The 14001-nt window shown below is 38.1% G+C and overlaps 1 protein-coding gene across 1 annotated transcript; it reads right to left on the bottom strand.

Moving 5' to 3' along the window:
* Positions 1–6912: 6912 nt before the first annotated feature.
* twist2 lies at positions 6913–10905 on the bottom strand. Its single transcript, XM_026912804.3, has 2 exons — positions 10066–10905; positions 6913–7456 (listed from the first exon to the last, which is right to left on the bottom strand). Exon 1 carries the CDS (start codon positions 10615–10617, stop codon positions 10102–10104), a length of 516 nt encoding a protein of 171 aa, XP_026768605.1. The 5' UTR covers positions 10618–10905; the 3' UTR covers positions 6913–7456; positions 10066–10101.
* Between the last annotated feature and the right edge of the window lie 3096 nt (positions 10906–14001).

Below are 14001 nucleotides of genomic sequence, written 5' to 3'. Positions count from 1 at the left end.
TAGTGTTCTGTGTAACATGTCAAGAACTGGCTACTGGTGGAGTGACTTGTGATGGTATTATATTGGATTGCAGATTGGTACATTTTATTTTATTTTTCCCAGTCATCATTCCTGATTCCAGCACTTTTCAAAATACAGTTACACCCCTGGCAATGTTGACATCCTTATTTGTTGATGATAGCGTTTGGATTTTTTAAACCATGAAGAATTTTCCATTGGAAATAAGAAAAAAGGCAGGAGTTTGTTGGTATGGGTTTTGTCTTTCTTTCTTTCTTTCTTTCTTTCTTCTCAACTGAAACCATATTGACTTGAACATTGAAGGGAGCAAAAGCTTCTTTGAAATAAACATGTAGTTTTTCTCTACAGGTTCTCAGTTCAGGTTTAGTGACTTTAATTCTTCACCTGGCTTGAAGATCTAAGTCAAGGTGGTTGTGGTTTTCGTGCTGTGCTATTGCTTTACTGATACTCACATATTCCAGACAGCTACTGGGATAATTTATCAGAGAGCAGCTATGTGCTGTTCTTGTAGATTGACTGACCAGTCTTGCTCAGGCCTCGGCCTCGTGTATGCTGTGTTTGGAAAGCTGGGCTACGTTTGCTTGTCTTGCTGTGTGTTTAGTCTAGAAAGCAGCACCCAGCCTGCAAAGGCACGGCAAGAGCATATTTGCCTACTGACCCATTGCTGCGTGTTCTCAGGTGAGACTTCACTGCTGGAATGTGGCACAGCATTGAAGGTCATGCTATGGGAGGAAAAAAATGACAACAGTGAAAATGTGATCACAGCACTCACAGTATGTCTGCTCTTCACCTCCTGAGAGAATGGTAAATAATCAGCTTTCACACAATGCTTTCCACTGTCTGCTCTGTCTGTGGGCATTAAGAGAGGTTCAGCAGGCTTTATACTATGCAGAAAATCTCACACACATACACAGAGGAAGGTGGCCCTTAGGCAGTGCAAGCCATATTTTTCACATTAACTACACATTCACCTTTGTGGAAGCCCACGCAAATTAAAGCTGCATCAATTTCTGCCTGTTGTGCTCACTCGCATTATACAGGTGACCTGCCACCTTCCTGCTGTATGAGATGAAACAGGGAGTGAGGAAAAGCTCAACCCCCTCACAGCTATTTTCATTTCAGCCCCATCTACATAACCGGCCTCTGCATCCCCCCCCTAGCCCCGCCCCCTCAAAGTGCAGCTAACCTTGTAAAGGAGACTTAGTTTTTATCCTAAAGTCTCCACATCAGGAACGCATTAACACATACATCTCTGTGCAGTAATCTGTTCAGGACTGCTTCCCTGTCCACAACAACAAACACACTCTCCAGTGCTTCACACATTTTTGTCAAAGTGGACTTTCTGCTTTAATAATATTAGGGAGCAAAATGTTTGCTTTGGATAATTCTTACACTGAAGCATTTAAATGCATTGAAGTTTTTACAAATCAATTTGTAAATTCCAGCATAGGTAACAAATAGCATCTTTTTATAAGAAAGTATCTGAGGTAGTACATCATGTCTGTGCCCCCTCAACAAAATTCACTAAGTCCTTGGCCTATATTTTTTATCTATGAGCTTTGGTGTTTTCTTACATAAAGTATATTATTCATGTGTTTTTATTTATTTTTTGACACGTTTAAGTATGGGCTGACTGTGTGTTGTGCTTTAGTCTGATCGGTTTTGTTAGTGTTTCCACATACCGGCGTGTTTCTGATTCTAAAAAGGTTGTACGTCAATGCTGATGTGTGAAGTGCAGCAGGTGGTGAGATTCAGAATGAAAAATACTATAGTTACAGTATAGTTTCTTGTCCCAGGTGCCCAGGCTACTGATTTGTCCACTGCTGATGTGGGAACCTTTCACCTTATTTTTTGAAGATGTCCAGTGCAAAATGTTAGTTTTGGTTAGATAGCACGAATGAGAACTGTCTCAATTACGTTTTAACATGCACTCTTTCTCTGGCTCTAAGCACATTCATTTCACACACACAGGTAAAATATGTGTCTGTTTGTTGTGAATGAGAAAAATTAAAGTTCGAGTTATCCAGCAATATGTAATGTGGTATTTATTCACTGTAGTTAATTAGGCAGTGTGTTAGTTTTCCAATTTCAGTCTTAAAAATAATAGTACCAGAAAATATTTTTAAGTGATGTCTCAGAACCTGTTTTCCTTTTTTATTTTATTTTATTTAATTTTATTTTTAACTTTTTATAACAAAAAATTCTCACCATAAATGTTATAAGGATGAAGAAGGAAATGATTATTCAGGTTATCATGGCAGCAGCAAAATGGTAAAAACTAATTTTTAAAAAGTTGGGTATTTTTTAAAGAGCTAAAAGGGAACCTTTATTTTTAAGAGTTTATAATTCTGTTATTAATTTGTAGTGATTGGGAAATTGAAATCTTGGAATGATCAAGTTCTATCTGATATTTTCTGGCAGAAATTGGTTAATGTTATAAATATGTTATTTAAATCACCCTTAATGCAGTATGTTATATTTAATGTGAAAATATTATAAAGTAGAAAAAGTATTAATTATAATGTTATTTATCCTTTTTAAATTTTTGCCTCAATACCTCAAAATCACAGAATCATTCATATAAAACTTTAAATCCCAGGTCTTCAGTTACACACTAGGTTTACTGTGATTTAATTTCCCTTTAATGAGTGATTAATAGAAACAGAATAAACTACAGTATGTCTGTTATTGATTATTTATTTGTACAATACTTGGGACTTTCAGTATCATCAGTAGATCAATAGTTATATTTTGTTTAGTTCATTTAAATACAGATAGACAGCCAAATACTTGGTTTAAAAAAAAAAAAAAAAAAAAAAAAAGAAAGAAAGAAAGAAACATGCACACACACACACACACACACACACACACACATAAGTGAAGCTCCTCTTCAAGGAGGAAAATGTTCTTGGATTCCTTACTGCATTGAATTATGTTACATGTCCCTTGTAACTGCTTCAAACATCAATTTTGTGTTTGTGTGTGACAGGGTGAGACGGCTCCTCTGGTAGCAGGACCTTGCTGACCCCGAGTGACCTCAGTGCTAATAAAAGGAAAAGTGATGGTGTGAGTTGTGCCACAATGTGAGCCCTCTGCCTTCGTAGATCAGGTTACAGCACACAGCAGCCGAGGGATCAACACGTTTATTTAACTACTACAAATCACTGTGAATAGACTGTCTTATTACAGTTCCAGAATTACACATTCACTTGCACTGCACATTTACAGCTTTTCTGTTTAACCTGACATGCCGTGGATGATGGTTCAAAAGTAATATCCATCATTTGCTACATAGGGTTTTATGAGGCCGAGAGCATACTTTGCTGAAGTTTTGCTGTTCTCTGGGCAGTCATATGAGGGGCTGTTTGAGCCTTTGGTTAGGAACTGGGCTGGGAATGAGAGAGCAGAGGTGGCTGAAGAATATTGCAAATCTTAAAAAAAAAAAAAAAAAAAAAAAAAAAAAAAAAGCCAAAAGCAAACATTGCGGCCTTGGAAAGCCTTTTGAGCACCGATGTAATTTCCCTTGGCTGGCCTGCTCGCTCATTCCTCCACCTGCGTTCACAGCCATCTTTACAGCCACTTTCGTGTTCTTAACCCATTTTCTTGTCCAGTTTGATTCTACTTTTGTGGGCTGCAGAACTTTCTCCAGCAGTGGTGAGGGAATGGTGGTGTGGGGGAAGTGGGGCTGTGTAAAGAAATTCTTGGTGCTCCTTAGGACAGGATGAAAGGTGAAAACACGGCCAGACTGTTATTCTGTCGTGAATATCGGTAGACACAGTCCAAACTACTATACGCTATATTATCTTGCTCTTCAGATAAGCAATTAAGCTTAATACATACAAAACGAAGACATTTGGAGGTTGTATGAACATGGACCAAACGTACAGTTTAATACCCTTCTTAATCAGAGTGTTTGCACTAAATTCAAGTCATACCTAGTAATAGATGTCCATTGGCATGTGTAGTCTGCTCACTACCCAGCTAGGTACTGTATGTTAGAGTGCTTTCTCCAGGCATAGGTCAAGGTCAGAAGTGCTGATCTGGTATAATTTTACTCTGCTCCATGTAAATGGATTCATGGGCATATGAAACACTGAACAGATTTGAGATCAGCGCTCTGGTTTTATACGCAGGACCTCTGGCCTTCTAGCTCCTTGGATAGTCTCCAGACCTCCACACACCCTACTAGCTCATAATTTACTCATCACTCTGCCAGAGTTCTGGCCGTTTGAGGTTTGAGACACTGCAAGGGATTTTTTATTTGTGTTAGAAAAATCTGTTTAAACATAAGCAAGCTCTGTCTGGCTGCACACCTGGCTTCTGAAGCAGGTATGAAATTTCTACAGCCTAATTCTGCATTGTGCTAGTGCAAGGCTCTCAGCAGAAACACGTTGTATAGCTCGGCCAATGCTACCTACAGTCATAAAGTCTTAAATGCTAATAATTGTGTGCATTGATAGTTGCTCAAAAGTATTTAAGGCACAAATGTGAAACATCTCCAAAGAGTGAGGTGATCCAGAATCACTGTGTCTCTTAAATATGTTCATATTTATTTAATGTGAAAAATGAGCAGTGGATCCAAGTCTAGCACAGTTACACTGAAATACTTCATAAATACCCGTCGGCAGACTACAGGTTTCATTTGCAGTAGAAGTGACAGCTTCTTATATATACATGCTTCATTTTAATAATACTCTGTTGACTCTTACTAGCACCACATCTCTCTCAACCTTAGAAGTCCCCAGAACTACAGGAAAGGCGCATGTCCAGCGACTGTGACTAGAGTCATCCCTGTCCTGGATCTAAGAATTTGAGATCCAAAACCCGAGGAGAGGCTTTCCGAGCCAAAGAGATTAAGTCCCTGATGTTGGATCCTATCTAAAATTTTTGAGTAGCATTGCAGAAATCTCATGAGATGTATTGGCTAGGACATAGAGAATTTTTGGCTTTCATGTGACATTGTGGCAGTAAAAGCACTCAGCATACATTCAGAGCAGCTACGAGTGCAGAAGAGGTGACACGTAGAAGTCATGGCTGTTATACGACATTAACATCGACCCGTTTGAGACTGTTTTCAAGTAGATACCAGCACTAAGTCTCTCCACGAGTTTACTTCTAAACTTCCTGTGAATTTATTGTCAGTGTTCATACTGAGTAAACTAAACTAAATTACCTCTATAAATATGTTTTTTAATAAAGTTTATAAAAACATTATGGGGAAGTCTTGATTAGCCTCAAGAACAGTCACTATTTTCAGTACAAAGAGTCTAAGGAAAGTAACAAGGTACTTCTGAGTCACAGTATCACACCAGCGTCCACCCCCCACACTGAGCCAGAATGAATTCCATTTTGAGGCACACACAGCATAAACCTTCACTTTATCCATTTTACTGCAAATTAAACTTTTGCTGCTTTTTCCGTCTGATTTTTACGGGAACCATCTGGGCCTGGCACAGTGTTGGAAGTGTGGCCCGGGGCCCTCAGGCTCTTGGCTGGAACTGAGCCTCTCATCTGAGCGCTCAGATAATGAGACTGTACATAGTACGCTGCCGATGGAGGCCTCGCACACACACACACACACACACACACACACACACACACACCAGTAATGCTTTTTACTGGCTTTTACATGCAGCTCTCTCTCTCTCTCTCTCTCTCTCACACACACACACACACACACACTGATCTAGATCCTAATAGGATCCCCTCCTTTTTGACCTTATTTACCTTTCTTTGTTTGCTATGAAAATACTTTCTTTCTTTTTTTGAGTTAACAAAAAAACGAATGGCTATTTTCTCTGTTGCGTTTAAGAATTTAAGCTTGGGATGTGAATCCTCATTCCAGTAAAGTGAAGGAATGTGGCGGTAGTGCAGAGTTTGGCAGGTGCACATAATTTTGGACTAAAGGACTGAAGTCCAATCTGAACCGCACCTTCCTCAACATTACTGAAGATTTCAGGGCCAACAACACAAAAGCATAATGGAAAACTAAATTCCACAAGTCCACTTTTTTGCTGTTGGATATCTGTTGCAAAAAAAAAAAAAAAAAAAAAAAAACTTGTGAAAACTGCACAAGCGTCATTGTCTCTACCAGTACACACTCAGAAATAAAGTACCAAACTGTATTTTTTTGTGTCACGGGGGTGGTACTTTCAAGTCTTTTGTACCTTAATGTGTATCTTTTATCCAGGAAGGTACATGTGGTATATCTTTAATTATCTTTTATTATAATGATCTTTTAGACCAGAAGTCCTTAAGGTCAAACCAACAATTTGAGGTACATTATTGGTTGCACCTGAAATTATTTTTTAAAGATGTTCATGGTTTAAAAAAAAACAAAAAACAAAAACACCATCCCCTTAATGGCACTACCCCAGTGACAAGGAAAATGATCAGTATTGTAGATTGAGAAGATAGAGATCTCCTCGCTGTGGTTAATCATTAGTTCTGCACTACACACAACATTTATGTACACTTGTATCAGCCACAGTCAGCGCATGGCACATCGCTCTGTTTTATTCTGCAGATCTTTATCTGAGCAAAATGAGCTGTAAACAATTTCACGCTTTGCAAGTGTGGCAGCTTTCCATTTATACAGGGCTGAAGGAGAATCAATCTGCTCTTTAGATCGACTCGTTTTGGTCGTTAACAAAGACATTTGGTCTCCAGCTCCAGCAGTTGAAATGTTATGGCGCTACTGAGGCGGATAAAGCTTTAACACTGGCTCCTAATGAACAGCTTTCATTTCAAAACAGATCAAAACTTTGTGCTCACTGTCTGCCATTGTGTTATTAATTGTAAGAAATAAATATGTTCTCTTTAACATGGACAGAAAACAATAGCAAAAAAACCCAAAAACAATAACAAAACCCACTGATAATCCACAGATCAACCTACTTGTTCAAAAAATATGTTTTAATAAATAAGCACAATTTAATGGACGGAAATTGAAATTCTTGCATAGAACAAAAGATTTTTTTGTTTCTTTGTTTTAAATGTAAAAAAGGCAGTAATCCATGCAGGAAACTATTACTCTAAATCGTACTGGTCCCCTTAAAAACTGACCAAACTCACAGGTAGCATTATGTACAATACTTTACCAAAAAAAATCATATACATCTATATATATATATATATATATAAACTCTTCTATTTCAAGGGGAAATATAGTTTCATTAAAGATAGAAGATGGCTTTCCTTTACTATCACCATAAGGACGTTTAGGTCTAAATTGTGGAAATGAATAAGTATCAGATATGCTCTGCTTTTCTCTCTCTCTCTCTGTGGAGGTGAAGTGGAGCTTTCCCTGACTCTGGGCTTCATCAGCACTTTCAGTCCATATTATGGAGCTCAGATTGTGTCTTTGGTCATGGCATGAAGCTTCACGGGTTCTTCAATAAATCCTTTGGTGTCTTCAGAAATAGTGGAAGTAAACAGTCTGGAGGAGAGAAACAAAAAAGGGACGATAAGCATCATGATAATGCCGTATAATAGGATATTGATCTACAAAAATGTCAACACAGATCATGATAATTTAACACCATACCTTTAATTAAATTGTAAATTAAAAAAAGAATCATTAAAAGCATATATTATGTATTATAAAGTGTAAAGTCTCGTAGTGTTTTCTTACAGTACGCATTAGAGCCATATGGTATATTGGCATGGGAAGTCATTAATGAGTAAGTGATTTGGTTGTAAGTGGGAGCACATGGCCTTCAGGAAAACGCCTTTACACTTTATACACGCTGCCCAGACCCTGCCGTGGCATGACGTCACTGCAAAATAACAGCGTGATTTAATCTAGTCATTTTGGTTTGGAAAATGAGCCTCTACACCTGCCCTCTCTCCTGCTCTCTCAGTGGTGTAAAGCACAAACCTTCCACCAGATTCACATACACTCCACCAGATTCATATAAACTCAACCAGATTCGCATACACTCCACCAGATTCATATAAACTCAACCAGATTCGCATACACTCCACCAGATTCATACAAACTCAACCAGATTCACATACACTCCAACAGATTCGCATACACTCCACCAGATTCATACAAACTCAACCAGATTCACATACACTCCAACAGATTCGCATACACTCCAACAGATTCACATACACTCCAACAGATTCGCATACACTCCACCAGATTCATACAAACTCAACCAGATTCACATACACTCCAACAGATTCGCATACACTCCAACAGATTCACATACACTCCAACAGATTCGCATACACTCCAACAGATTCGCATACACTCCAACAGATTCACATACACTCCACCAGAATCGCATACACTCCACCAGATTCGCATACACTCCAACAAAATTGCAAACTCTCCACCAGATTCACATACACTCCACCAGAATCGCATACACTCCACCAGATTCGCATACACTCCAACAGATTCATATAAACTCAACCAGATTCACATACACTCCACCAGATTCACATACACTCCACCAGAATCGCATACACTCCACCAGATTCATATAAACTCAACCAGATTCACATATACTCCAACAGAATCGCATACACTCCACCAGATTCACATACACTCCAACAGAATCGCATACACTCCAACAGAATCACTCTGTACACTGTGTATGAGAGAGTCATCATCACTGCTCATGACTAGGTTTGACATTTATATTCTGACGTTAGGTTCTCTTTAAAGAGTAACACCAGTAAAACTATTCAAATATAACAAAGACGCAATCTGACACGTTATTGTTATTACAAAAGCAAGAAGTTTCGTTTTTCCCACATGCCGCACTTTCACATAAGCACGATTATTAAAACTATTAAATGATTAAATTATTAAGGCTATAAAAATCAGTTGAGATGTCTTCTTTACTAATCATCTGTATTATCTGAAATTCATTGTATTATTATAATAATTTCCTTTAAATGTATATATGTTAGAAAATATCTTGGGATTTGCAGTGTTCGCATTATGCAGTAAGAGATTCTGCTATTTATTATTTATGATGTATCACGCTATCACAGGAGCTTTCACAACTAACCTTAAACATAATCTTTTGAAACTGCACTGATTATACCTAAAATTTAATAAAAAAATAAAAATAAAAAAAAACATTTTCCACAAATAGAAAAATTAGCATTTAGACTAATTATTTTAGCTATTTAAATGTATAACTCTAACTGTGTATTTAAGTGTGTGTATTTTTCCACTTGAAAGTGCAGTTGTTCTCGTTGTATGGAGCTTTAGTGTAGTTTTACGCTAAGGAGAGGCGGTTGTTGGAGAACTGTCATGTTTTTTGTATTATTTTCACCTCACATCTTACAGAAAAGATTCATTTTGTAAGAGGCTCTGTTAAATGCTTCGAGAGGAAATAGTTTCCACAGAGCTTACAGAAATTACACAGAAGTAATGAAGCATTCCTGTGGTGCCTCTCTCCCTCATCAACCTCACATTTTCTACAAACTAATAAACTGACTTTCCACCATCTTAAATAATTACATAGCCTTGTTCTTTTGTTAAACTCTTCAGAAAAATAAACTATAAAAGAAAGAAAAATAAGCTAGACTGATGTCCAAGTTTAGATTTATTAAAGGCATTATAAATAGCTCATGCTACTGAGACATGCATGTCAGGAGTGGATCTGGCTTTATCACTGATAACACACTTAAATACACTGAACACTTCCAGAAGCCCAGTTATAATTCATTCTAATTATTAAAACCATCCAGCTCCTATTATTGTTACTACTACTATTATTATTATTATTATTATTATTATTAATAGTAGTAGTAGTAGTAGTAGTATTGTAGCAGATCAAAACCATTTAAACCATCTAAATATTCTGTGATCATATTTTTATTTCATTTAAATTCTCCACTGTTGTTTAGGTAACATAATAAACTTTAATTATTTACATTTCAGTTTTCAGGCAGCAATTTCATTTTACCTTAAAACTAAAGTCATGCGTAAACAAAATAGCAGGATTACCTTCGGGGAAAAAAAAACCCGTGTGTGTGTGTGTGTGTGTGTGTGTGTGTGAGTGTGTGTGTGGGTCATACCCGTGTGGCAGTGGTGTCTCGCGCTGTTGGCCGTCGCTAGTGCGAGGCGGACATGGACCACGCGCCCTCCATCCGCCACACTGAGAAGGCGTAACTGAGTCTCTCGTGCGCGACGTAGCTGCAGCTGGACATCTTGCTGTCCATCTCGTCGCTCTGCAGCACCTGATAGAGGAAGTCGATGTAGCGGGAAGCCAGTTTGAGCGTCTGGATCTTGCTCAGCTTGTCGGAGGGCAGGGTCGGGATGATCTTGCGCAGAGACGCGAACGCCTCGTTCAGAGACTGAGTCCTCTGGCGCTCGCGCACGTTGGCCAGCACGCGCTGATTCTGCAGCTCCTCGTAGGACTGCGCTCGGCTCGGACTCGCCTTCTTGCTCCGTTTAGCAGAGCCGGGGCTTCCTCCAGAGCTGTCCTCCTCGCTGGACTTTTTACTCGGTCTCCTCTTCCGGGCGAAGCGCCTGTGCTGCTGCTGCTGCTGCTGCTGGCGCTCCAGCTCCTCCTCGCTGGTCCCGAGACTGTCCACCGGAGACACGGGGGAGCTCGAGCTCTCTTCCATTTCTCGTTTAAAGAAATGTAAGGGCACGGGGCAAAACACGCTCTCCGCCTGCGGATCCGTGGTGAGAAAGTAAATCCGTGCGGGATGACAAGACACAGAAAAAAAGCTTTCAAGAGTTTGGATGTTCCACCTCACTGTGTGTGTGTGTGTGTGTGAGTGTGTGTATGTGTGTGAGTGTGTGTATGCGTGTGTGTGTGTGTCAGTGTGTGTGCTGTCTTCTCGTTTTGCTCTTCGCTCTGATGGGCACTAAAGCCTCCTCACTTCTGGTCCCGGAGGAAGTTTTGGCCTGATGGGTTTGGAAACTTTAGTCCAGTCTCTGATGCTAAATAGATGAAGGGGGAGGTGGCGTCGCGTCTGATTGGCTGACAAGCGCACAGGAGGGACCAGGTTTAAGTTACACTCTTACACTGTGTCTCTGCAGAGACGCCACACAAGCAGCCTCACTTCTCATCAAGAGAAATCTTTAACAAATATCTTCTAATCAGTGTAGGGTAAGCACAACCGACAATTCATCAGTTCACAACAACAACAAAGAATAATAATAATAATAATAATAATAATAATAATAAGAGCTATTATTATTATTATTATTAGTAGTAGTAGTAGTAGTAGTAGTAGTAGCAACCATCAAATTTTCAAATCTTCTACAGTTTTCTACAAACAACAAATAATAATAATAATAATAATAATAATAATAGTAAGAAGAGGAAGAAGAGCTATTATTATTATTAGTAGTAGTAGTAGTAGTAGTAGTAGTAGTAGTAACCATCAAATTTTCAGTAGTCAGCAACAACAACAAAAACACTGTAACTACCTCAGATCAGTTAAATCACTGGCTACATGTCAAATACTGTTGTGTCCATAGTGTACAATTATTTATAGCAATTATCTGTACAAAAATGACCTGCCCCGTTTATACCCGATGGTCCTGTCTACACACTAATCTTTCAACATTAATGCATTCTGAAATTGTTACAACAACAACTATAATAATAATAATAATCATCATCATCATCATCATCATCATCAGTGCGGCAATACACGCTTTGGGATGTTTAATAATTGAATTGAATTATACAAATTATATAAACATTAGACAATACTTATATAATACAATACTTAAATAATAATACTAATAACAATAATAATAATAATAATAATAATAGTTGTTATTATTATTATTATTATTATTATTATTATTATTATTATTTAATGTCTATGTTTAAAACCTACAACGAATAGACATTTAATACGACCATTAAATGACTTTCTCTGTTAAACAGATTGACTCTCGTTTTTTTTTTTTTCTGCCGCGCGCTTTAGACGCTCATATATGACGTCAGGTGTTTTACACCTTGCGCGCCGCACGTGACTCTATGGTCCGAGTTCTCCTTTTCACAGCTCCTTCCCGTGGCCTTAGGCTTCTTTTCATCAGAGAGACGAATGCATCTTCGCTTGTTTTTCATAATTAAAATCACACAATCATATGAATCTTTTAACGAATTCTCCCATAATGTATTAAAATAATTTCTAAAAAGAAACAGGTGTGTCTGAATCACACTGTTCACTACATAGTACACTGTTCACTACATAGTAGACTGTTTTGAGGATTTCTACTGATGTCTGAAAGCACAGCGGAGAATATCCAGGACATTTATGAAACCTTACAACACATTGCAATAAATGTTAATATACAGAATAACAAAAATCCACTTTGTTTTTAGTAGTATTAGTAATAGTAGTAGTAGTAGCAGTAGTGCAACTGGTTTGTTCATCCTGGAAATCTTTTTTTTTTTTCTTTTGATATGAATTCCTCTTAGAAAACCAAAAACTTATTAACTGGCTAGTTAAGCAGCAGTTAATAAGCTAAGTCCAGTTTGTCTGTCTCAAAGCACATCGTGTCCTATATTTCCTCATTTGAGAAACGAATACAAACCCTCTTACTGTAATAGCCCATGTATTTGACTTATTTGTTTTTATATAAACAAAAAAAAGCATTTTTTTCTAATTCACTGTAATGTACTAGTTTGGGTCCATATTAGTCAAAAACAAAATAAATAGTCAAGGTGTGCTTTCTGATGTTCCTCAGAATCTGTTCTTTCAACCATGATGAAAGTCTTCTGCCTGTTTTTTTCCAGAAAAAAACGTCCAGGCTTTCACAATACCCCAACCACATGTCCAAGGCGGCCTGTTGTGCTGAACTTTTGGCAAAGCCTCACAAGTTCTGCCGCTTCAATGCAGAGTCTGGACTGTCTCCTTGTACAAGACAATAATAATGCATGTCAGATTTCTTTTACCAGCGTCCAGTGCTTTAGAAGAGGCTGTTGATGTTTTATATACTGGTGAAGCGTGGTCAGTTTTGTTAGGTTTTAAATTGTGAAATGCATCTTCTTTTGATATTTCATTCAATTATGCACATGTAATGCACATGCGAATCGAGTACAGGTCCCTAAAACGGTCACAGAGAGTACAGTGATCTCACAATCTATTCCAGGATCTAAGCTTTTAAATATATCAGAACACTATGGTCATTTTCACCACAAAACACCTCTTTAAAGTCACACTTGCTCTGCTGTTGTTCTACATGAACTTGTGTGTGATGCTTTTGGGAAAATCGGTAGCCTATTTTGGTCTGATTTCTGGGAAGTCTGAGAAGTTGAGTGTGTATCAGAGCTTTAGAATGATATGAATTGCGAGTTGTTCAGGAATTTATTTTGTCACCACACATTAAGCCTGGTCCAGTCTTCAATAAAAAAAGGTTTCTTGATAATCACTACTCTCAGCATAATTTCAGAACTAGTCCTGAACTATGTAAGAGAAGTCATCTCAAAATACTTTATGAAACTGCCTATTAGGCCTGGATTACTCCATGCTTATATTCTAAGCTGCAGTTACACTGCTGGCAAACTGAAACATGATGGAGATCATTCATAGACCTTAATCTTTAGAATTTATGGTTTCTGACCCAAGAGCCACTCTTTAAAATCCTGGCCAGGATTTTCTGGGAAAGAAAGCAGTTAAATGAGCCGATACAAGTGCGACAAGACTGGGTTCTGACCAGTAGACCTGAAACAAGTGCAAGATAGTTTTAGAAAGGGCAGAAAGATAGAAAGTAAATACAGTAGAGCTCAAAATTCAAAATATTGCAGCAAACAGCAGTCACAAAACAAACTTTGAATGACAGTCCACCAAAACTAACTTATAGTATCGACCTTAATAACATCAGCAAGTAAAAGCATCTAGTGACTAGGGGAGAAGTGCAGTGACAATGTCTGTATCTGTTTAGTGCTCCAAATATCTGTATCTGTAATCAGATTTAAACCAGAAAGTGGGTGTGGTCTAAAACTGAAGGGTTTTGTTTGTTGTTGTTGTTGTTTTTAATTT

This window comes from Pangasianodon hypophthalmus, chromosome 5 (genome assembly GCF_027358585.1).
Source record: "Pangasianodon hypophthalmus isolate fPanHyp1 chromosome 5, fPanHyp1.pri, whole genome shotgun sequence".
Lineage (NCBI taxonomy): Eukaryota > Metazoa > Chordata > Actinopteri > Siluriformes > Pangasiidae > Pangasianodon > Pangasianodon hypophthalmus.
The sequence above is the reverse complement of the archived record's forward strand: the minus strand, read 5'-3'. Positions and strand labels throughout refer to the sequence as shown.